The sequence below is a fragment of the Balaenoptera musculus genome, chromosome 16 (genome assembly GCF_009873245.2).
Source record: "Balaenoptera musculus isolate JJ_BM4_2016_0621 chromosome 16, mBalMus1.pri.v3, whole genome shotgun sequence".
Taxonomy (NCBI): Eukaryota; Metazoa; Chordata; class Mammalia; order Artiodactyla; family Balaenopteridae; genus Balaenoptera; species Balaenoptera musculus.
The window spans coordinates 65962370-65988162 of record NC_045800.1 but is presented as its reverse complement, the minus strand read 5'-3'; the positions used below and the strand labels follow the sequence as shown (position 1 = coordinate 65988162).

The window sequence follows — 25793 nt, the reverse complement described above, 5'->3', positions numbered from 1 at the left end:
CAAAGTAAGGCGAGCAAGGTGTGCACTTCAGGCAAAAGCGGAAACTCGCAGTACGAACCAAAACTTGACCCAACCAGGCAGCAGTGATTTGACGACAGTTTGAAAGACAAGTTTGGCTGCAAGACTCGCCTGCCGCCGAGGGGTGGGGCCGTAGCAGCCCTGGGCGCGTTTCCTCCCGGCCCACACCGCCTCCGCCTGCCACGTGACCCGCCGTGTTGTGGTCCGGCCCGCGTGGGTGGCGGGAGCGGCGGGAGGGCGGGGGCGAAAAGGGGCGGGTCACGTGACGGGGTTTAAATCTCCCGCAGCCGGAGCCGCGGGGGCGCCAGTGCCGCGAGTCGAGCGGGAGGAGAGGAGGCGAGGGAGGAGGGCCAGAGAGGCAGTTGAAAGATGGCGGACGAGGCGGCGCTCGCCTTTCAGCCCGGCGGCTCCCCCTCGGCAGTGACGGCTGAGAGGGAGGCCCCCTCGCCGCCTGCCGGGGAGCCGCTCCGCAAGAGGCCGCGGAGAGACGGCCCTGGCGTCGGGCGGAGCCCGGGCGAGCCCGGCGGGGCGGCCCCCGAGCGTGAGCTGCCGGTGGCGGCCGGCGGCTGCCCGGCGGCGGCGGCGGCGGCGGCGGCGGCGCTGTGGCGGGAGGCCCAGGCGGCGGCGGCCGGAGAAGGAGACAATGGGACGGGCTTACAGGGCCTATCCCGGGAGGCGCCGCCGGCCGACGACTTCTACGACGACGACGACGACGAGGGCGAGGAGGAGGAAGAGGCGGCGGCGGCTATTGGGTACCGAGGTGCGCAGGGCGCGGGCGGGCCGGGACTGCGCATCCCCCCCTCCTCCTCCCGGGGCCCCTCCTGGGGTGGGGGAGTGTCGGGTGGGCTGGGGGCTCGGGGCTGGCTTTGCGGCGTCCCCCTCCCCGCTAGGGCCCTCCTTAGCTGCGCGCCTCCGAGGCTGTGGGCCCGGCTGCCGGAGCGGCCCGAGGACTCACTCCCTCCCTCCTCCCTCGGCCCGCGGCGCGCCCCAGTGGCCTCGCGCTTTGCGCAGCCGCGGGGCGGGCTAGCCTCGCAGCTGGTTTTAAAAAAAAGTTTCTCTCCCCTCCTACTCTTTTAACGTATTGCTTTTGTTAAATGTCTTTTGCTTCTCAGCCCACCCTCCCACCCCCCGCACACTTAAACCTGAAACTTTTTGACTGTCCCTTGCACCAACCTTTTGCAGTTGTCTTTGATAACTGACACCTGTGCAATTTGTGTGTGTTTGGTTTTTTTTTTGGAGGGCCTTTATTTTTTAACTTGTTTTAAATTTTAAAGAGTGTAGTTGCTTCTAAAGACGTTACTCTTCTGTGGTGCAACTAATAGTGGGCATGAGAGAGTAATAGTAGTTTTAGAGTACTTTGAGTAGTATTTTTCCTCTAATCATGTTCTTATAATGGTTTTTAGATTAAATATCTTCTTGTGTGTGTATATGTAACCCTGAAACACGAATTGACATTTTTCTGGCATAGTAAAGCAGATGTGATAGTTGTATATCTCTTGTCATCCTTGAGTGTTTCAGAGTTTCTATCCGGATAGATGTGCGTCTTTATTATTTGTATCAATAAATCCAATCAGTGGACCATTTGATCATATCAAAAGGCAACAACGTGTGCATTAGGGATTGGATTAGAAAAACAACCCCTGTTTTCAAGAAACATAGTTTAATAAGGGAAACGAATAATGCAAAGGTATTTTTGTAGGTTTAGTGTTATATAAGAGAAGTGCAAGTTGCCATGGTTATATTTGCACGACTTTTTTGGGTAAATGTTTATTTGATAAGTTTTATGAACTATTATTTGTGATCGATAAATTCAGTCTAACTAGGTTACTACTTTTTGTGTTTTAATTAAGTAGACGTAATTTCTTTCTAGATTTTGATGAACTGAAACTTAGATTCCGAGCAGAATCCCTAAAGATGAGGATATACTGTTCCTGTGAACGGTGCAGATTGATCCAGTAGGCATTCTTTACACAGGCAGTATGAATGTTAAGTGCTTTATTCATTGAAAATTGTTGTATCATAATTATAGATCTTCATAATTTTAGATGCAGATTGTTTCAGAAACCTTGAGTTCCTTTTGGTTTCTTTTGCAGATAACCTTCTGTTTGGTGATGAAATCATCACCAACGGTTTCCATTCGTGTGAAAGTGATGAGGATGATAGAGCCTCACATGCGAGTTCTAGTGACTGGACTCCAAGACCACGGATAGGTATGGTTTCACAGTTTAAGAGCTATCTTTTTCAGTATTCTCTTTTTATGTCAACAAAAAATATATTTCTCTGTCCCCTTGTAGCCTGGTGATGAGGTTCTTAGGTGTTTGATGAGATTTAATGTCATCTTGGTTTTAGGGAAAGTCTAGTGCTTTGTTTTGTTTTTGTTTTTAAATAATCTCTGTATGTAACTTTTTTATTGCTGGTTTCCTGTACTAGCATGTAAGTCCCACGGGGGCAGGGATTTCTGACTGATTTGTAGACTGTTTTGTCAGTGCCTAGAAAAGTGCCTGGCACATAGTTTGTCCTCAGTAAATATTTATTAAGTATTTTGGTGAAATGAGAAATATTTTGAAGTAGAGCACAGTATCAGATTTTTTTACCAAGGTAGTAACATGACCATCTCAAAATGTTCTTTCTCTTAATGTGCTGTTTTTTTTTTTTCAAAAATGCCTTGACTGCTTAAACATAGTAATGATTAGTTCCTTTTTAGTGTTTATATTTACTGTATTTTTGGTTTTCTCAAGCTAGGAACTGATCTAAGAAATTTCAGGGTAAAGACTTAAAGCTCAGAACATCAGCATTGTATGTATCATTTTGGGAGACTGGTTAAGATTAACTTGAAGATGATTACTGGAAAAATTTTAAAGATAGTACAGTATAGATTTCCTTTTCTTTTTCTCTTTATGTCTTTAATGATAAATAGTGTGGGCTTTCGGGACTGGTAAGATCTTTCCTGTGTTGATTTGTAGAACCCTTTTGTACATACTTCTGTTATGTTTATGTTGCATTTTTCTAGATTTTAACCGTACAAATTTAATTCTAGTAGTTAATTAGTTTGACTCTTAAAATACATACTTGGTATTTTATAGCTCTAGGGGCAGGCTCAACTCCTGATCTCCCTAATCTCTTTGGGATATAGCATTAGATCTGAAGATGCTGTGAATGAAACACCTTTATAGTGCATTTTTTTACTCTGCAAAACAGCGTGAAGCATTGCTAATTTGTTACTTCAAAAAATAAATGAGATTTTCAATTACTTGGAAGTGGATCTGATCTAGTTCTTCTCCCTCTTGATATAGGTCCATATACTTTTGTTCAGCAACATCTCATGATTGGCACAGATCCTCGAACGATTCTTAAAGATTTACTGCCAGAAACAATTCCTCCACCTGAATTGGATGATATGACACTGTGGCAGATTGTTATTAACATCCTTTCAGAACCACCAAAAAGGAAAAAAAGAAAAGATATTAATACAATTGAAGATGCTGTGAAATTACTGCAAGAGTGCAAAAAAATAATAGTTCTAACTGGAGCTGGGGTATGTAAGATGTATAAAGCACTAGTATGGGGGTGGTGTATGTTTTTTCTTAAGCCTTGTCCAATTCAGAAACATTTTTCTGGTGTAGAAAAATTTATCCTTACATGATGATGGGCATTTGTGTTTGGAAGCTGCTAAAAAGTGAGTGCAGGAGCAATTACTAAATTGGTTCAGTTTTTTAAAAACTTCTCAATAACCTTAAAAAGGATTCACTTCTGTTTCCTGGCACAGTAGGTAAGTGGAATTAAGGCAAGAGTTTTACCTACATTATACCACAACTTCTAAGGAGATGCAGGGAATTTTGCTTGCATGAAAGTGTGTCAGGGTCTGATGGAGAAATTGGTTATTTGTTTGATCTTCATGGGGAAACCGGGAACCTAATATGTGTTCGCAAGTAACGCAGTGTTGGAAAGGTAACAGATTCCTACCTCTCCTCCATTTTAAATTAAGGTGATATGATTGTGGTGGGTTGAGATTTTTCATTTGTTCCACTTTAGGTCTCAAATAACTAGTTACTTAGGCTATTTCATATTGTGTGTTGAATACAGAATATGTTACATGGTAGCGACCAGGACAGCTGTTGGAGAAAAATCAGTCCTGCTTTCTGACCTTTTGGTTAAGGGAGGGTGTTATTTAATCTTAAATGATCAGGAAGAATAGTTATGCGTTGCTCCCGGATGTGATTTAGGCAAGTTTGTTTTGCTCTGAGACTAAAGTGGAGTAAACGCTGACAAAATTGTGAAACAAAAGGATAACTTCTGAAGTCCCTATTTGTAATGTCAAGGTTTATTTGTAGAAAAAGCATAGTGTTTAAATCTATTCTTAAAAATTGAAATATTGTACAACATAGTTTTTTAAGGAAAATAAAGAAATTTAGCGTTCTTGAAGTAGTAGCACTCTAACCTAGAAGAGGGATTTCTTTGGAAATACTTGACTGTAATAGAAATTCTTGCCTGCTTTCTAGTTAAAATAATTTGGAATGGTTTACTTAGTTCTCAATCAAGTTGGAATTGTTTTAGTTTGTTGGTTAAATACTTATAAAGGTTTAAAGTTAGCCTGACTTAAAATTCTTTACCCCATTATGAATGGAATATGTGATGGATTTAATTATACTGGTTTTTTGAGTGTTTTATTTCTATTAGAAATTAAAGTAGGGCATTATCTCCATTCCCCAAAAGAAGTTTCAAACTAAAAATATTTTTCAACTCTTCCCTAATTGTGTGATAAGAGGACTAATAATTATTAAGGTAGCAGTAGAAGATTTAATTGTACAAATTATGCCATGCGTATTTCAGGTTTCTGTTTCTTGTGGAATACCTGACTTCAGGTCAAGAGATGGTATTTATGCTCGCCTTGCAGTAGACTTTCCAGACCTTCCAGATCCTCAAGCAATGTTTGACATTGAATATTTCAGAAAAGATCCAAGACCATTCTTCAAGTTTGCAAAGGTACTACAAACTCTTCTAGTTGTTTCTTTGTCCTTCTCTCATGAAAAATTATTTTGAATGGCAGTCTAGTAAATTGACTATTAGTACTGTGGTGGAGTAAAATCACTGAAATAAAGTCATTTTAGTCAGAATTCCCTTCCCAGAAGGGACTGTCATTTGCTTTTCTTCATTTTAGGATTGAGCTTATTTTCAAAGAAGAGGCTATTGCATATTTTTCAAATTTGCACTTCAGTAATGGCCTTTACATTGTCCAGGCTTTTTTAGAGGTTAGTAGATCATATAAAAGTAACATCACTGTTTTGATTTTGAATATTTTTTATGGATCATAAAGATCATAACATCTGCCTTTGGTATGTTTTATAGTAGCTAGGTTTTAACACATGAGGATGTGCCTGAGAAATTTGTGATTAGAGGTGGAGAAGAGTCTTAGATTGCATTTGAGTCAAGGTTGATCTGTTATGCTCTAGCGTCTTTAGTGCTGCTCTGTTCAGTTCAGAAGCCATTTGCCACGTGGGGCTGTTGAGTGCATAAGTGTTCTGAGATGTTATGTAAGTGTGGAAGACATACCAGATTTTGGAAACCTAGTATAGAAAACATGCAAAATATAAATTTTATTATATATTGTATATATATAAATAATTATATGTGTAAATAATAATACTTTGATATTGGGTTATAAATGAGGAAGATTTCACATTGTTAATGTGGTTACTAGAAAATTTGAATTGTGTATATGATTCATATTATGTTTTTATTTGGCAGCTCTGCTCTGGAGTTTAAAGTTTGATGTTACAGTCTTCCCTTGGTATCTGAGGGGGATTAGTTCCAGGATCCCTCAGATACCAAAATCTGAGGATGCTCTAGTCCCTCATATAAAATGGCATAGTATTTGCATATAACCTATGCACATCCTCCCTGTATACTTTTTTTTTTTAATTTTATTTTATTTTTGGCTGCATCTGGTCTTAGTTGCTGGATCTTCGCTGAGGCGTGAGGGGCTTCTCTAATTGAGGAGCGCGGGCTCAGTTGCCCTGCGGCATGTGGAATCTTAGTTCCCTGACCAGGGATTGAACGTCCCCTGCATTGGAAGGTGGATTCTTAACCACTGGACCACCAGGGAAGTCCCCTCTCTGTATACTTTAAATCACCTCTAGATTACTTATAATACCTAGTATAGGCATACCTTGTTTTATTTTGCTTCACTTTATTGCCCTTCACAGATTCTGTGGGCTTTTTTTGTTTTTACAAATTTGAGGGATTGTGATCAAGCGAGTCTGTAGGCGCCATTTTTCCAACAGCATTTGCTCACTTTGTGTCTCTGTGTCACATTTTGGTCATTCACAGTATTTCAGACTTTTTCATTATTTGTTACTGTGATCTGGGATCAGTGATCTTTGTTACTGCTGAGGACTTAGATGATGGTTAGCATTTTTTAGCAATAAAGTATTTTTAATTAAGGTATGTACTTTTTTTTGAGACATAATGCTATTGCATACTTAATAGATTACCATATAGTATAAAAATAACTTTATATGTACAGGGAAACCAAAAAATTCATTTGACTGACTTTACTGGGATAATTCACTTTATTGCTATGGTCTGGAACCAAACTCATGATGTCTCTGAGGTATGCTTGTATGATGTTAATAGTCGCTGGTGCAGCAAATATAAGTTTTGGTTTTTGGAATTTTCTGGAATTCTTTTTCTCTGAATATTTTCAATCTACAGTTGGGTGAATCCAAGGATGTGGAACCTGCAGATATGGAGGGATAACTACGCATTATACCATACCCAAGAAATTTTATCTTTTTTTTTTTTAATTTATTTATTTGGGTGTGCCGGGTGGGATCTTGTAGTTGCGGCACGTGGGATCTTGTAGTTGCGGCATGCGGGATCTAGTTTCCTGACCAGGGATTGAACCCAGGTCCCCTGCATTGGGAGCGTGGAGTCTTTAGCCTTTGGACCACCCGGGAAGTCCCAAGAAATTTTACTTTAGAAGTCTTTTTTCTATAGTTTAGCTTTATGGAAAGAAATTGTAAAATTGTTGTTGCTAAACTTTAGTATATTTGAAAGGGTCTTTTGTATTAGTGATTATTTTTTAATGAGCATAGAAGTGAAGTGGACCTGAATTTCCATTAAAGGATAACCTCAGCTACTTTCAAATCATGTGGTCTATTTACATAACTATAAGAAAAGCTCTGCCAATTCAGAATACATGGTATTAGCTTAAATTGATGGACTATCTAAAGAAATAATTTTGTTTTGTGCAAGTGTGCTTATAAATGGGAATTAGAGTATAATGGGGAAATTACATTAGATTTTCTTGGATATGATTTACTTGCTAGAACTGAAAACTAAATTTGAAAATTTTGCAGGCTACTAAGAAATTTGAATTTTTCCAGTAATCAACTTGAAACTTATAAAAAATTTTGAACTTCATGTATCAGCAGTGATGATGGTCATCTATATCTAGCCTTTAGAACAGACAGCTGGTTCACACTAAATGGAACAAATAATGTAGAGTGTCTCTTTTCCTTTGTTACAAGAATATGAATTCATGAAGATTCACTGTTTTTAACATACTGGTGCTAGGGGTTCTACTGCATGACTTTGAAGACCAGTGAAATATCACTTAGTTACTGGTTTCTTGAATTGGACCTAGGACACTGGCTCTAGTTATCAGAAATTAACACTTTTTTTTTTCTGGCCACGCTGCATGGCATGTGGGATCTTAGTTCCCAGAGCAGGGATTGAACCCGTGCCTCCTGCAGTCTGCAGTGGGAGTGCGGAGTCCTAACCACTGGACTGCCAGGGAATTCCCCAGAAATTAGCACTTTAAGAAAGGCATCAAGTAACTAGAATTTACTTTGATCTTGCATCTGATTATAAGAGCTTGATTCACTAGTGCATTTATGTAATGCTCACAAGGTTTTTGCTGTAAATTCTCTGTTCTGAGAGGAAACAAAAAACATGCTCAAACTAACTTTTCAGCTTTTTCCCCATCACTTCAGTATATACTAAATTGCCTGACACTTGGGGAAAATGTGGTAACTGAGAATACAAATAGCAAGGTGAGAAAGATTGTAACCTTAGTTGTCTAATGTATATAATGGGTATTCAGTTTTAGCTTAAACTGGTTTTGACATGTAAGAATCTATAGAAGCAATTAAGAATTATTCTTACAAAGACAAATTATAAAAATACACATGATAGAAATCTAGACAGTGCGTAAGAGAAAATAAAATATCTGAATTGGAGTAAAAATGGCACAGTGTTAATGTGTTACAGTGTACAGATTTCATAGTACCTAGGAGAAGAAAAAGTTGGAGGGGCAGCATGTTTCACTTCTTTATGAAAGTTTAAGTTATGGTAGGAGCTAAATAAATAATCTTATAACTGCCACTCATATAGGATCATTGTACTTCAATTCTTATATTAGGAACTGCCAAAAGGAAAGGTACCTAGTTGGTGAAATAGCACTTAAAATAAATAATAATAGGTAAGAGAGACTGAGTTAATTTGGGTCTAAAAATGAGTAGGAAAAAGCTGAAGGATAAATAAGTAAGGACAAAGAATAAAGGATAGTATTTAAAAATGAAGGATGGGGAGGGTATGTAAATATTGTAATATTTTACTGGATTCCAAAAAGAATACATGAGTAAAATAGTCATAACCTAAAGTTTTCTTCCAGTGTCTGTACTAAGGAGGTTAATTAAAGATGGTTACTTTGCTAGTTATGAGAGAAAATGAATTTTTTTTAATTGAAGTATAGTTGATTTACAATGTTGTGTTAGTTTCAGGTGTACAGCACAGTGATTTAGTTATACATATGTGTGTATCTATTCTTTTTTGAATTCTTTCCCTTATAGGTTATTATAAAATATTGAGTATAGTTCCCTGTGCTGTACAGTAGGTCCTCATTGGTTATCTATTTTATATATAGGAGTGTGTATATGTTAATCCCAAACTCCTGATTTATCCCCCCCTCCCCTTTCCCCTTTGGTAACCATAGGTTTTTTTCTATGTCTGTGGGTCTCTTTCTGTTTTGTAAATAAGTTCATTTGTATCTCTTCTTTTTTTTTTTAATATAAGTGATATATTTGTCATTGTCTGGCTTACTTCACTTAGTATGATAATCTCTAGGTCCATCTATGTTGCCGCAAATGGCATTATTTCATTCTTTTTTATGGCTGAGTAATATTCCACTGTACATATTTACATCTTTATCCAGTCATCTGTTGATGGACATTTAGGTTGCTTCCATGTTTTGGCTATTGTAAGTAGTGCTGCAATGAACATTCGGGTTGCATGTATCTTTTTGAAGTATAGTTTTCTCTGGATATATGCCCAGGAGTGGGATTGCTGGGTCATATGGTAGTTCTATTTTTAGTTTTTTAAGGAACCTCCATACTGTTCTCCATAGTGGCTGTACTAATTTACATTCCGACCAACAGTGTAGGAGGGTTCCTTTTGAGAGAAAATAAATTTAATAGAAAGCCATGAAAACAGGAAATATTGTGAATTTAGGCATTTTGGAAGGAAAGTTTCTACAAATGTATCAAGCCACGGATTGTATACAACTGAGAAGAAACAGATTTCATCTAGACTGGAAACTCAAAAGTAACGGAGAGGTGTGTGAAAGAGGTAGCTGGTTCATCAGAGCAGTTTCTCAACCTGTTGACTCTTTGGGATGGATAATTCTTTGCTGTGAGTAGCCATCCTGTGCACCATAGGATATTTAGCAGCAACCAATGGCCTCCTCCCTTTAAATGCCATTAGTCCCCCACCCCAGTCTTGACAATCAAAAATGTGTCCAGATGTTGCCAAATGTCTCCTGCAAGATTGCTCCCTGTTTGAGCACCAGCATGTTAAGTGCGCCTAGCTTTAGTACTGCTTTGAATTCTTCTACACAAGGACAATTAAGGCCAACATTAAAGCTATATATTCTTGTTCTGAACTGTTGTCCTCTTGCATAATAAGGCTTTAAATTGATAATGAGGTTGTGGTCATGGTTCTGAGGAGTCTAAATTCACTGGTGCTGATAAAAATGAGTGGTTTAAGAGTCAGTGAAGGTGAAACCGAGGTTGTATAAAATAACTTTTTTTTGTTTTCTTTAAAGGACTGTGTTCAGAGAGTGTAGTTGCTCCCCCATATTGAATACAGTGAATGTTCTTTCCCTTAAAGTGATAAAATTCAAGAAAAAGTAGAGGGAGAAATATGAACTTCCAAAAACATATTTATTCAGTAAATTGTCACTTTATTGATAATGTGCAGATATACCAGATTATGTAGTTATAAAGCTAAGAAATCTCAAAACCAGCTCATTACTTAAAAATCAAAAAAAGCGCACACCCCCACCCCCAAAAAAGGCCACAGTCCCGTTCACTTGAAGACAGTATGTTAATACTGACTTGTGTAGGTGGATTACATATAAGTAGAGTATTATATTTGGGTGTATATTATAAAAATGGGCTCTTTTACCTACTGCTTTGGATTTGTAGTATTTCTGTTTAATAAACTTTCAGATGCTTGAATACTTCATAACGGTCATAGTGTTCATCAAGTGGTCTACTGTAACTAATCCTGCAAGTGTTCCTTTTTTGGATGTTTCCTGCTTTCTGTTATTAAAAAGGTATTGCTCTGATTGTCCTTTTTGGTATGTTTATAATGTTCTTAGGATAAATTTCTGAAAGCAAAACTGCTAAGGGTCCTGATTTGTTTTACCTTATTGCTGCCTGGAAAGGTTGAATAATATATACTCCCATCAGAAGTGTAGAAGTGTATGAGAAAACTGATTTAGCATGCCCATGCCCTCTCCCCCACAAAAAAAGCCTCCCGTGATACGTTATTAGTATTAATGTATTTTTTAGAAAGTGTGTGTGTGTGGGTGTGTGTGTTGGTGTGTATGTTGTGTATATGGTTTTATAAAGAAATTGAAACAGTACACAACAAACGATAGTTGGCCTCTCTCTTCAGTCTTCCCTACCTCTAATCTCTTTCTCAAAGGTTACCATGGTAAAATGTTTCATTGGGTTTCCTTCTAGGAAAAAAAAAGAGTAAACCTGTTTGTGTGTGTGTAGGGGGGAGAGGTATTGTAAGTTTCTAATAATACTTTAAAAATGATTACCGACAGAATCACGTACCCTTTTCTCTACACTGCTTTTTTCCCATTTAATATCCTTGGAAATAGTTTCATGGTGGCACTTAGATATACCTCATTTTAAAGAAAACGCTGCATAGTACTGTTTGATAGTTGTACCACAATATGTATAATCAGTCTCCTATTAGTGGATATCTAGAGTTTTTAAGGCAGTTAAAACTATCAGTGTAATAAATAAAAAATTAGCATCTTCTCATTAGTGTTCTGTTTTTGTTTACTAGTGTAGATGACTGCTTCTTACTACTTGCCACGTGTATATCCTTGAGTTGCCTGTCTGTTCTTAGCTATTTTTTTTTTCCATTGAGATGCTTTTCTTCCTCATACTGATTTGTGAGAACGTGCTTTTTTTTGGCCTCAACCTGCAGCTTGTGGATCTTAGTTCCCTGACCACGGATTGGTCCCAGGGCATGGCAGTGAAAGCACCAAGTCCTTAACCACAGGACTGCCAGGGAATTCCCGAGAACATGTGTGGGGTTTTTTTGTTTGTTTTTTATATATATTTATTTATTTGGTTGCGCCTGGTCTTAGTTGCAGCAGGCGGGCTCCTTAGTTGCGGCTCACCAGCTCCTTAGTTGTGGCATGTGAACTCTTAGCTGCAGCATGCATGTGGGATCTAGTTCCCTGACCAGGGATCAAACTAGGGCCCCCTGCATTGGGAGCGTGGAGTCTTAACCACCGGCCACCAGGGAAGTCCCTGAGAACATGTATTCTTGAAGAGTGTTTTTACATTAGAGGGTGATTGGAATTCCAGTCTCCACTAATCCCGTGAAGGATGTGCAATGTGAAATATACTTACTAGATTAGTTTTAGTGGACTGATTTGCAATACCTAATAGAAATGGTATTTAGCCTAAAAGAAAAATAGGAAACATGAGGTTGAGGGATCAGAAATTGCATAGTGGTTAAGAGCTGCACTTTGGCATCAAAACTGGGTTTGAATGATAGTTCTGCTACTTGCTAGCTCTTGTGACTTTTGGCGTTACTTCTGTGCTTTGGTTTTTTCATCTGCAAGATGGGGGATATATGTCTACAGGAGGGTCAGCAGACCTTTTTCTGTAAAGGGCCAGGGAGTAAATGTAATCTGCTTTGTGGACCACATGGGAACTCTGTCATACTGTGTTCTTTTCCTTTACAGTCCTTGAAAATGTAAAAACCCAGTCCTCAGCCCAGTCTACAGCATTATTATAAAGTGCTCCTGTTATGCCTGTTAATTACATTAAGTAGTAACGAATGCTTGACTAATTGAAATTCTCTTGTGTTAGATTAGTACAGGGGCCGGCAAATTACAGCCTCAGTCCAAATGTGGCCCACTGCGTGTTTTTGTACAGCTGTGAACTAAAATTTTTAAATGGATGGGGAAAAAAATCAAAAGAATAATACTTCACATCATATGAACATTATATGAAATTCTAACATCAGTGATTGTAAATAAAGTTTCACTGGAACACAGCTATGCTCATTCATTGGCCTATTGCCTGTGGCTGCGTATGTACTACAATAGAAGACTTGAGTGGTTGCCACATAGACCTTAAGGACAGAGACTGAATGGCCCGCAAAGCCTTAAATATTTGCTATCTGGTGTCCCAGTGTGGAAAAAGTTTGCTGAAGCTTGAGTTCCTTGGGGAAGCCAGAGGTTAACAGGAAAAAAGTAGTTAAATTTGTCAGGTGACTTAACTTTAATTTGCAAGTATTGATTAGGTAAGATTTTGAGTAGTCTATGGTGTTGTGGAATGAATGAAACAAGACCAGGGATTATGAGGATTTTCCTTACCAGGATCGATTAGTTTCACTTACTTTTTTGACAGCATGGAGAATGTAAATTCTAGTTTCTTAACAGCTCTACCTACTACCTAGTAAATAGTGGCATCTCAAACTTTGGTGAGTCCTTTTAGTTTTGAGGGGCTGCAGTTAACACCCCTGCTTTTGACTGGAATCTCATTCATATTGCTAGAAATTTTGAGAAGCAAGCAAGCAAGCAGAGAGCATCTCTGGAGAAAAACCATTATTTCTACATGAAAGCTTACTGTGGCAGATAGTTCTAAGCTTTAGTTTTGGTCACATTGGTTGCCTATGGCCAATTACTGGATTGTTCGCATGTTTCTGGACACTGCTGTGAAAGCAGCCTGTCATTTTAATAGTATTTGAGCCTTTGGTCCCAGCTGTGCTTCCACTCTATTCTAAATGGATCCCTGTGGCAATTATAATGGTCCAGCCCACATGATTGGTTCCTTAATGGCACTTAAGGAGGTTCAGATTTGGGATGGCCTGTCTTGCTTAGAACTAGCGTGTCACAGTTTCAACATGAAGAATTAATCTATATTTTATCTGAAAGTTGTATCTCCAGTCAATTAGTTTTTAGCAAACTTTCCTTGTTAAGTAAGAGCCTGATTTAGGAGTAATTTCTATTAAAAAACAGTCCTTTCAGAGTAATTTTTTCCCCATTATTTCAGGTGCAAGGTGCTGGTGTTTAATCCTCTAAATGTAAATGTATTAGAACAAAGCAACCTGGGGAGAAAACAGTGGTTAATAGAGAGCACAACCTAATGGTCCAAAACATAATGTGGCTTTCAGTTTTCTATAAACATTAGCTTTAATAAACTCTTCACTTGTTACTTCTATATGCATTGTCTTTCTTAAATTGCAAAGTTCATGAACTTTATGATAAAAATTTGAATGAGAGGCAGAATGCTTGGGTTTTATATAACATTTTCAGCAGCATATGGACATGGATGTGATAGTCTTTATAATGAGATATGCGTATTATTTTTACTTAAAAGGTATCCCGGTAGATAGTTTTTTCTAAACTTGAAATATTAAGTAGGTTAGAAGTAGTCATCTAGAATCTTACTGTCAAACTTTTTTGTATAATGTCAGAAGTGAAGTCCCCTACCCCCCCACCCGTTTTATAGATTGTTTGTGTCCTTCCTGAATTGATGTTTAAATGAATGTATCTATATACTTTGCATAAACTTCCCATTTTTGCTTAATAACAAAACAACAAAAACAAAGCTATACACAGTGGTGACTAGCTTGATTTTTTTTCACATATGTCATGGGCCATCTTCCAGGTCAGTGTATCTAGACCTTCCTCATTCATTTTAATGGCTGCATACTCCACTATTACGGATGTACCATATTTCTACAACCAGTCCTCTGTTGATGGACATACGGTTGTATCTTGTTTTTTGCTAGCATTGTAATAGGTTAGAGGCTGTAATGAATGGTAAGGAAGCAGGCAGAACTACTTCAAAGAAAAAAGAGAAGAAACTTCCTTTGCCATAGTCACTTACTAAATGAAGTTTAATGAAAACACTGTCAAAAGTTGAGAGGACCAAAATTGATACTTTTTCTCTGATCTTTTTGCCATGTGTATATCTGAATTCTTTGTTTTTAAAGAAGAAACAGCATTGAAGCATTATTTGGGGGGAAAAACACACACACAAAATCCAGCAACTCAGCATTCATGAGCAACTCTATACTATACCAGTATGTGCCTGTGCAGTGGAAGGAAAACAATTTTGGTAAGGAATTAAAACTTCAGCTTTAAACTTCCAACAGGTTGATATTTATAATAAATGATGAATCAAAAATTTTTTTAATATTATGTTGACAGTGCCTTTTTTAGTTTTAAAAAAGAAGTCACCATATCTTTGATATCTTTAATTTCAATTTAAACTTTTTCCCTTTTTCCTTACAAAAAAAAAATCATTTGCAGCCAACAAAAATTAGATATATATTAAGGTATGTATTTCTTCTGACTTTTATTAAAATATCAATTAGCATTTATAAGAGATGTTTGCGGGTCGACTTTATCCAGAGGCCATGTTCACTAATTGCTGAGTTTTACACATATGACAGCAACAATCCTTTCGTAAGTGTGTGTGGCATCCATCTAGATGCTTTGAGATGCTCATGTATTGTTTTTTAATTATCATTGGTAGTTTTTTTTGTTGTTGTTGTTAAACCTAAACCTGTGACGTTTGTTAACACATAATCTTTTTTCTGCTTTTTGCGTTATCTAGGAAATATATCCTGGACAATTCCAACCATCTCTTTGTCACAAATTCATAGCCTTGTCAGATAAGGAAGGAAAACTACTTCGCAACTATACTCAGAACATAGATACACTGGAACAGGTTGCAGGAATCCAAAGGATAATTCAGTGTCATGGTTAGTAAACTTCAGGATTGCTTTTTCTGTTACATATTAGTTAGTTTTGTAGGAAAAGTTAGGATTAGAAAAAAGGCTGCCATCCAGGAATGGAGATTAAGCCTTATTGTTTAACCATGTTATCTGATCAATTATAGATAAGGAAAGTAGATTGCAAAAATATGAAACCAGAAATATTGGCATTGACACTTAATTGTACAAAATGTCAGATATTAATGTGCTTTTGGATTTCAAAAGATGCAGCAATTATGTAACATTAAATTCTTTTATATAACCTTTCTTGATTACAAAAGTAATATTAGCTATGGATGAAAAAAACATGGCATCTTTAGGAAACCAAAGGAACTGCTGAGTAGTTCAGATGGACAGGCTTTAGAAATTTGAAGACTAAATCTAAAACAAGTATGAATAGACCATATTCTTATGTATCTAAACTGTTTTTGAAACACAGCTGTTAAGCTAAGGTAATACAGTTGTAACCTTCCAAGTCTGCAGTTTTAGTCCTGGAGGAGTTGGTATATTTTATTAAAAGAGTAGCTTTAGGAAGCATCATTATATCAGCATCTCTCTCATGGAGTCTCTTAAAAATTTTAAAGTCGCTAGCTTTTCTGTTGTCAAGCTTACATTATAACCGTTATTTAAGAAATGGAAAAATTTCTTTAATAAAGCATATATTTGTTGGTTGTTTTTAGGTTCCTTTGCAACAGCATCTTGCCTGATTTGTAAATATAAAGTTGACTGTGAAGCTGTACGAGGAGATATTTTTAATCAGGTAATTTATCACCCATATCTTAGGAATTGTGCATGTCTCTGATCTGTTTCTTTTACCTCAGTCCTTTTTTTCTGGAAGTATTTATGTGGTACAGAAACATCCAGGAAAACAAATGTTAGTTACCATTGGGAATTCCAGAGAAATACACAAAAACCTTTCAAAACCTTAAGTTAAAAACATTGCTCCATAATCTCTTGACTATCAAGTTGACTACCTAATATATAAGCCTAAAATAAAAACCCAGATCATTAAGTGTGGTGTTACTTAACATTAGTTTTTCTCCTTACTCTCCCTTTTTAAAAGTGCCTGTCAGATTCATTTTGTAAAAAATATTTCATGTACGCTCGTTGACCAAAAAATACAGGAAAATATGGCAGAGAATGAAAACCACCCAGAAATAAATTCTGTATGTTTAGCTGCATATATAGTTGATCATATAATTATGAGAAGATAGCATATTAAAATGGAATCATATTTTACAAACTTTTATTTTTTAAAAGTTAAGTCTCATCTGTGTACATATATACACATGCTGCTTTTTCTTCTTAATATATAATGGACTCTTGAATATCAAATGTAGGTCTCTACAGATATCATAATAGCAGCATACACAGATAATAGCAAAATTTTATCTCATTGTATGTTAATAAACTAACGGGTCATTGATAGTTGATGTTTAGGTTTTATCCAGTTTTCCCTGCAATTTATCCACAGCTTTTCTGTTTTCTTTGGTAATTTTGAAATGAATTCTTGGGAAGTGTGGAAATGTTGACTCTTTCTAACTCAGGCTTGCCCTTCTCTTTCCCACCTCAACTAAAATCTGGAACATGCAGGTGGTTCCTCGATGTCCTAGGTGCCCAGCTGATGAACCACTTGCTATCATGAAACCAGAGATTGTCTTTTTTGGTGAAAATTTACCAGAACAGTTTCATAGAGCCATGAAGTATGACAAAGATGAAGTTGATCTTCTCATTGTTATTGGGTCTTCCCTGAAAGTAAGACCAGTAGCACTAATTCCGAGTAAGTGGGTGATGATTTTTTTAGAGAACCATTTCTATATATTTTGCCATGGGTTGTGGGTCTGTAGAGTAGACCCCAATTATCTTATTCTGTTTTTTGTTAAAGAGTGGTGAAGAGCCAAACTTTAATTTTTTTAGGTGACATATTCTTGCTCAGGAAGATTGGTTAATCTGACATTTCAGTGGGGGAAGAGGGCTTTCAAAACAGAAGTAATAACAAAGGGAAACAGTTCAACTTAAACTTTTCAGTGGAATGTGCTTTAATATGGCAGGAGTTAGCATGAGCTAATTTTACATATACTGAGGAAACATATTACAAATAATCTGTATTTTTAGTCTTAATTCGAGTAGTTAATCTTTCAAATGTAATTGACTTTTGGTCCAGTAAGTTCAGATGTATAGCTTGATACATGTGTAACGTACTCACGTAAGATAGAATTTTGGGGCTCACAATGATTGGTTTGTTTTTGTAAGAATAACAGTCATGCCTTGTCAATCATTTTATGTGGATCAGCTCTACCCACAAGGGTGTTCATGTGTATAAAAATGCTCAAAAACAATTTAAGTCCCTATTATTCTCAAGAATATTTCTTTAATCCATGCTCCCATACTACCTTTTTTCTCCCTCTAATGAGCAAGCAAGGGGGAGGAAGATAGAGGGACTAATTCAGTAGCATCATTGGTGCCATAAAAGTGAGGGAAGGAGGAGAGGAGAGTATATTAAACCCTGAATTGGAGAATTAAAATTGGACCCCCATACCAACAAACAGATAGCTAGAGCAAACTGCTGGAAGAAACAGAGTTAAACTCTCCCAATTCTGCATCTTTTTCCTAGCCCACATGTAGTGGCTCTAGCAGTTTAACTCAGCCTTCCCCAAGTAGCTGTGAAATTCTATTAAAGTAGATTATAGGACAATTTGTAACTAAAAAAAAGAAAATTTAATGTATAAGCTTATTTGCGAGTTATTTTTTTCTATTTAAATGTGAGGCAGAGAACTTCTTCCAAGTTTCCTGTGGGGTAGTAAAATGTGTTGGTGATAGGCAAAGGTACTTTTTAAAAAATGTAAGACATTGGTACATAATAGTGGAGAACAGACTGGTATGAATTTTCACGTATCAGAAGCCATTTTAGTAGATAACTATTACCTATACTGCGCCAAGAACTCTTCTCTGCATATTAACTCAGTGCTCACTGCAAGCTTGTGGAGAAGTACTGTTATTACCCCATTATACAGACAAGGAAATTGAATACAGAATAAAAAGTCTGAGGTGATTACCCAGAGGTTACCAGGTGACAGGAGCAGAACCTGAAATTTTGCTGCTCATCTGTTTACTTGATCGTTTGATGGTATGTGTAATAGCTTGGTTGAATACTACAGTTGGGTGTCTTCTTTGGTATTGGGAGCATGTTAGATTTTTTTTTTTTTTGGCCATGCCTCACGTCTTGCAGGATCTTGGTTCCCTGACCAGGGATAGAACCCTGGCTGTGGCAATGAAAGCACAGTCCTAACCGCTGGACCGCCAGGGAATTCTGTTAGATTTTTACATAATGCATTTCTTTTGGTTTTATTAGTGTACCTCCCTTCCTTTCTCTAATTCTTACTTTTTTCACCCTATTCTTAGGTTCCATACCCCATGAAGTGCCTCAGATATTAATTAATAGGGAACCTTTGCCTCACCTGCATTTTGATGTAGAGCTTCTTGGAGACTGTGATGTCATTATTAATGAATTGTGTCACAGGTTAGGTGGTGAATACGCCAAACTTTGCTGCAACCCTGTAAAGCTTTCAGAAATTACTGAAAAACCTCCACGAACACAAAAAGAATTGGCTCATTTGTCAGAGTTGCCACCCACACCCCTCAATATTTCAGAAGGCTCGAGTTCACCAGAAGGAACCTCACCAGCAGATTCTTCAGTGATTGTCACTCTTTTAGACCAAGAAACAAAGAGTAATGGTGATGATCCAGATGTGTCTGAATCAAAAAACTGTGTCGAAGAAAAATCACAGGAAGTACAGACTTCTGCTAGGAGCATTGAAAGTATTAATGAACAGTTGGAGAGTCCAGATTTGAAGAATGTTGCCTCCAATACTGGGGAGAAAAATGAAAGAACTTCAGTTGCTGAAACAGTGAGAAAATGCTGGCCAGCTAGACTCGCAAAGGAGCAGATTAGTAAACGGCTTGATGGTAAGAAAGGCTGTTGAAACATTTGAAGGTTATAATTATTCTAACGAAATATTTGTCAGTGACTTTTCATTTTCTGATTTTAGTATCGTGAGGCAGGAACTATTACTACTCTGGTACAGGTGGGAAACCGAGGACCATGGAGGTTAAGTACCCCAGGCAAGGTAACGACTAGGGTGTGGAAGAACCAGGTGGATTCTGGGTTCTCTTAACCATTAGGTCGTGTTGTTTCAGATCTAGAAAACAGCTGGTTCTTCGCCACTGAGTATCAGAAATACCATCTACCCTGTTTTGACACATGGGAAGTCTTTTTATCAATTAGTTTTTTAAAAAAATAACTAATTAATTTTGGCTGCATTGGGTCTTTGTTGCTGTGCACAGGCTTTCTCTAGTTGTGGCGAGCGGGGGCTTCTCTTCGTTGCAGTGCGCGGACTTCTCATTGCGGTGGCTTCTCTTGTTGCGGAGCACGGGCTCTAGGCGCACGGGCTTCAGTAGTTGCAGCACTAGGGCTCAGTAGTTGTGGCTTGTGAGCTGAATTTTAGAGTGCAGGCTCAGTAGTTGTGGCACACGGGCTTAGTTGCTCTGCAGCATGTGGGATCTTCCCAAACCAGGGCTCGAACCCGTGTCCCCTGCATTGGCAGGCGGATTCTTAACCTCTGCGACACCAGGGAAGTCCCTATCCATAAGTATTAACATAAGTGAAATCACTTTCTACTTTTTGAAACCACTTATGACCAAGTATTAATCAAACAGAAACTTGTGCTCTTAGATGCAACAACTTTGTACAGCTTAAAACATTAAGTCCCATTCCACTTACTATACATGGTGAAAACTGACAAGAATTTGAGACAAATGTATTAAGTGTTGTAATCATTTGCTCTGAATAAATTTTAGTTCAGTCGAATAAGCCTTTGGGCATTTTCCATACAGCAAGTTCTGGAGACACCGATCAAGCTACTGATATTTGTGTATATCATTACAAAAATAGGTGATATTTTAAAAGGTTTATGCTACTTGGAGGGCACTAGGTTATTGAAGGCTTTCTAAAAAACCTAAGTTCTGACTTTGATCTTGAACTGTAATTAGGGGAAGTCTTCCGTGGGGAAAACTAGAAAGAGCATAGAAGAATACTTACGCTTTCAAATGTGGCAAGAGTCAGAAGTAGAGAAATTACTGTTGATTTAGTCAGGTAAGATAAGTCTCTATCATATACAAAGTCTGCCTAGGCACTGGCAGCATTCTCTGGCTGTCTTTTTGACAGATGGGTCAAACATACAAAACTCTGCCCCAGGAAACTGGTATTACACCTTGGTTTTATTCTACCAATTTAGACCTTTAAAGGTACAGGCTTTGGAATTAGACTGAGTTGTCAGATCTACTTCTCTCTCCTAGCATTGTGAGCATTTGAAAAGATAACTGATGTAAAGAGTGTAAAACTTAACATTTTTAGCGGTTAAAACCAAACAACAGCTGGACTTTACTCACTCATTTTAGTTTGCCACTGCTTGTTGTGAGGTCGAGGCTGAAAGGGAGGAAGTTGGAGCATGTAGAAGAAGCTGAAAAGGAGGAAGTTGGAGCATATAGGAAGTAAAATGTAAATGTCTTGAGGGTTGCCAAGAGGGCAGAAACAGCCAGGTATAGGGTACTTCCACTGAGAAATAGATGATTCAGTTCTTCAGGGGGGCCAGAGCAGAAAGAATTATTTATTTATTTATTTATTTATTATTTTGGCTGCTCCGCACGGCATGCAGGATCTTAGTTCCCCCAGCAGGGATAGAACCCAGGCCCCCTGCATTGAGAGCGCAGAGTCTTAATTTAACCACTGGACTGCCAGGGAAGTCCCTGAAGTGTTCTTTTTATGAACATGGCCTAACCTATAGAAAGGAAAGGGCAGGAGAGCCATGTGCTGGGACCCTTTAAAAGACTGTGAGGGGATGTGATTCAAAGGAGATGGCCCTAATAAGAAGCACCAGGTGGGGTTTTCTTTCTCCAGTCACTGAAACACAATGAAATAAGTGGTTTCCATGCTGCAACACATAATAGGTGAGAACTGGGTCATGATGGGGTATAAAAAAGCTTGAAAGTCATTTTGAAGAGAAACTCAGGTATGTTTGGTAGATGGTATGTCACTCCAGATAAACTATGCAGTTAGGGTTTTGTGAATCAGTCTGGAATATGGTGCAATAAATATAACACCGTGTGATAACAGACTTAAGTCAGAAGGTACTTGGTGCTTGTGAATATAAGGGTATAAAATATTTCATCATTAATGTTTAAGGTTCCTACCCATTCACTTACATCAAAATGTAAACAAAAGCAGGGAATGCTTCTTACCATCGGAGGTCAAATCTTATATTGCAAATGCTAATTTGGGAGGGCGTTGGGAAAAAGCTTAAAAGGCCAGCGCTATATCAGTGCTTCTCACACCTTAACGTGATAGGACTCTTGTAAAAATAGGTTGATTCAGAGGGTGGGTGGTGGCATTTCATCTCATCAAATCTGTTCAAAGGAGTTGGTTAAGTGAGTTTCATTGAACATGGCTGTCTACATTTTTTTCATACTTGCCTCATAGGGTTGTGAAAATTATTTCATATCCAGATGAGGAAATTGAGGCACAGAGATAACTCTCCCAATTTACAAAGTTGATGAGTGGCAGAACTAAGATTTTCATGCAGGACTGAGTGATTCTATAGCTTGTTCTTGAGAAACTACAGTAATAGCCTCTAGTAATGATACTCAGGTAAAAGGCTAGAACCTACACTTTATTCCAGACAGCCCACTCAGACCAAGTCTTAGAAAACTGGAAATAACCCACTTCTCTCTTATTACTGTATTTCAGGTAATCAATATCTGTTTTTACCACCAAACCGTTATATTTTCCATGGTGCTGAGGTATATTCAGACTCTGAAGATGATGTCTTATCCTCTAGTTCTTGTGGCAGTAACAGTGATAGTGGAACATGCCAGAGTCCAAGTTTAGAAGAACCTATGGAGGATGAAAGTGAGATTGAAGAATTTTACAATGGTTTGGAAGATGATGCTGATGTTAATGAGAGAGCCGGAGGAACTGGATTTGGAGCTGATGGAGGTGATCAAGAGGCAGTTAATGAAGCTACATCTATGAAACAGGAAGCAACAAGCATTAACTATCCATCGAACAAATCATAATGTAGTATTTGTCCAGGTACAGGAATTGTTCCACCAGCATTAGGATCTTGAGCATGTCAAGTTGAATGTTTACTTGTGAACTCAATAGAGCAAGGACACCAGAAAGGTATAATATTTATAGACTGGTAAAACAGTTTTTTTTCCCCATGGGTAATTTTTAACTTACTTATTTCTGTGCTTATACACTCGAACACTAACTCTTTTTTTAAAAAAGAAAGGTACCTAAGTATCTTTAATCAGCTGTTGGACAAGACTTTCTTTTAAAGGTTCATTTGTATGATACATCCATATGTATATATAATTTTGTTTTTGCCTAGTGAGGTTCAACATTTTAAATTTTTCAAAAAGCCATTGGAATGTTAAATTAATGTAAAGGGAACAGCTAATCTAGACCAAAGAATGGTATTTTCACACTTTTCTTTGTAGCACTGAATGGTTTGAAATCCTCATTCTCTGTTCCGCTAAACTTTTGATTCTTTATTAGCACAATTACCTATTTTCAAACACTGGCATTTTCCAAAACTTGTGGCAGCTAACTTTTAAAAATATCTCATGACATGCAATCTGAGTAGAAGGAAGTCAACAATATGTGGGAGAGCACTCAGTTGTCTTTGCTTTTTAAAGTGAGACTTGGTGCTAACAGTTTCCGGAATATTGTATTTGTTCAAATGAAGATGGCTTTTGTACTTCCTGTGGACATGTAGTAATGTCTATATTGGCTCATAAAACTAACCTAAAAAACAAATAAATGCTTTGGAAATGTTTCAATTGCTTTAGAAACAATAGTGCCTGCCTGGGTCCCCTTAGTTTTGAGAATATTTGCCATTGTTGTTTAAATATACCTATCAATTACGGTGGTAGAGCTAGCATTGATCCTTTCCATAAGTATTAAACTGCCAAGATGTGAATTTGCAAAGCCTTTATGAATCAATAATAATGGTACTTCAACTGGGGGGAGAGTGTAGTATTTTGGACTGTTGCCTCCTCCCCCCCCCCCCCCCCCCCCCCCCCCCCCCCCCCGTGTTCCATTAATGAGAGCAGCAGACCCCCTGATTACAGTTTCAAAGCCAGTAAGTACATGTTTCCTGTTGGGAGGATTTGGTGTAATAAACACCAAACTACTAGCCTAGTATTATGGAGATGAGCGTGGTGTAACTTGTAATAGCAGAATAGTTAATTAAACTAGTTCTTATAACATATTTAAAAGCTTAGCCTGCCTTAAAACTAGAGATCAACTTTTTCAGCTGCAGAAGCTTCTAGCCTTTCAAAAAAGTTCATACTTTATAAAATTGCACAGTAAGAATTTATTTTGCAGACCTTTCCAACATTGCTTTCAAATAAAGTATTCCTGTGTTGCTTTAGTATTTATTACAACTTAACAAAAAGGGTTTGAAATATAGCTGTTCTTTAAGCATAAAATACCCAGCTAGGACCGTTACTGCCAGAGAAAAGAATTTTATTGAATGGCCATTTCCCTACCTGAAAGATGTCTCAATCTGAATTTATTTGACTACACTAAAGAATGCAGTATATCTAGTTTGCCATTTGCATGATCTGTGTTTGTGCTATAGATGATATTTTAAATTGAAAAATTTGTTTTAACTTATTTTTACAGTGAAGACTGTTTTCAGCTCTTTTTATATTGTACATAGTCTTTTATGTAATCTACTGGCATATGTTTTGTAGACTGTTTAATGACTGGATATCTTCCTCCAACTTTTGAAATACAAAACCAGTGTTTTATACTTGTACACTGTTTTAAAGTCCATTAAAATTGTCATTTGACTTTTTTCTGTTAACTTACATGGTTTAAGGTATAAAATTTTAAAGTTTTGCAGCTTTTGTACAGCTTTGAGGGCTATATTAGATGCTTTCTTCTCATACTGCATTTCTTCATTCAATTTATATCTATCAGTCTCACCAGAACAGTACTTTGACAATGAAAGTTCTGGTTGTAGCAACTGGTGCATCACCAAACGTTTCAAAGCTAATATTTCAACCATTCTAGGCCAGGAGCCTTAGGCCCTGCCTTTTCCCCTCCTTTAACCCTGCCTAAGAATAACTAACTTGACATATGAAGATCTGACAAAGGACCAGCACTTTGAACTCATGTGCTGTATAATCCTGTGTCTAAACACAAGGAGTGGACAAAAAATGACTCTAGATCACATTTGGTATGAACTTTCTGAGGCTGACCCGGAAACCTACTATTCAAGAGGGCAGGAACACGCCCCTTACAAAGACGTAATGAATAAATCTTGACTGGCAGTTTCCTGCTCTCAGGTCGCTTGCCTTCCTCCCCAGCAAACTTTTGAATCTAAAAACAAGAAAACCCCTCTGCCCCTGTATATCTTGTTTGCACTAGAAAAATTACCTGTAAAATCCCATCCACAGATGTTATAAAAATAAGGAACAGTGACATCATTCCATATATGCACAAAATGGAAAAAGAAGTCAGGTAGTTCATACCTTAAAAAGGAGGGTATGTGGTCATTTTAAGTAATCAAGTACCTGGCAAGACCTGATTTAATTAAAGCCATGTATTCAATGCTGTTTCCACTTCCCTTGGTTAATGCATCATATATTCCACTGATGCAATACCCTAATTAATGGCACATGGTTTAATTAGCATCTACCTTACAGCATTATTTGATAAATTTTATTTGAAACAAGTCTCAACTCCTAGACTTATAATCAAAAAGCTCTTCCGACTCCTTAAAAATGAACAAAGTCAGCCTTGGGATGCTAGCAGAAATGTGGAGAAATGGTCTAATGACTCCTCTTTTTAAGTGCCTCCCAATTGGGATTAAAGAAAGATCACCTGGGAAATTTTTGAAAGTAACCTGAGCATCACCTCTTAGAGGTGACATTTAACAGGCCTAAGGTGGGGCTTGCACATAGTATTAAAAAGTAGCCCCAGGTGATTAGTAAGGGTTGAGAAGGGAAAGGAATTGGGGAGTTCCCTTCCGCATTTAACACTCCATTCCCGAGGGCTGGCCTAACAGGGAAGGTAAGGCAGACTTACATAAAACAAACAGACTATTCCCAATTTATCTCTAGAAGTGTTAGCGGTGTAAGAGTGGGGAGCTACTGAACTATGCAGAAAGGAGAACAAAACTCCTATCATAAGGAGTTTGGATGGCCCAAGTGCAAAACAGGTCGGGGATCGGGAAGAGGCTGAGAGCAGGACCATTTGCCCTTGCTTTCAGAGAACTCACCATATGCAGAGGAAGACTGCCTTATACATATTACACTTCATCAAAAGACTTTTGGTTAAACTAAATGCAGTGAAAATCATCTACAAGGCAAAAAAAGAAAAA

The 25793-nt window shown here is 37.9% G+C and overlaps 1 protein-coding gene across 3 annotated transcripts; it reads left to right on the top strand.

Annotated features, from left to right (window-relative positions):
* The first annotated feature begins 314 nt into the window (after window positions 1-314).
* On the top strand, window positions 315-24273 carry SIRT1 (sirtuin 1). 3 transcript variants are annotated; one of them, XM_036828788.1, is made up of 9 exons: window positions 315-778; window positions 2112-2228; window positions 3312-3553; window positions 4849-5001; window positions 15183-15330; window positions 16023-16102; window positions 16936-17122; window positions 18745-19308; window positions 22145-24273. In XM_036828788.1, the coding sequence occupies exons 1-9, from the start codon at window positions 388-390 to the stop codon at window positions 22471-22473; spliced, it is 2211 nt and encodes a 736-aa protein (XP_036684683.1). In that variant the 5' UTR covers window positions 315-387; the 3' UTR covers window positions 22474-24273. The 3 variants fall into 3 exon arrangements, with proteins under 3 accessions (XP_036684683.1, XP_036684685.1, XP_036684686.1); XM_036828790.1 differs by lacking the exon at window positions 315-778 and adding an exon at window positions 1975-1995 and having other exon boundaries at window positions 22145-23466; XM_036828791.1 differs by lacking the exons at window positions 315-778; window positions 2112-2228; window positions 3312-3553; window positions 4849-5001 and adding an exon at window positions 14557-14681 and having other exon boundaries at window positions 22145-23466.
* Window positions 24274-25793: the final 1520 nt, after the last annotated feature.

Coding starts and splice junctions, on each gene's coding strand:
- SIRT1 (XM_036828788.1), top strand. CDS start 388: ATGGCGGACGAGGCGGCGCTCGCCTTTCAGCCCGGCGGCTCCCCCTCG. Junction 15,331..16,022: donor AAGGATAATTCAGTGTCATG/GTTAGTAAACTT, acceptor GGTTGTTTTTAG/GTTCCTTTGCAACAGCATCT. Junction 16,103..16,935: donor GAGGAGATATTTTTAATCAG/GTAATTTATCAC, acceptor TGGAACATGCAG/GTGGTTCCTCGATGTCCTAG.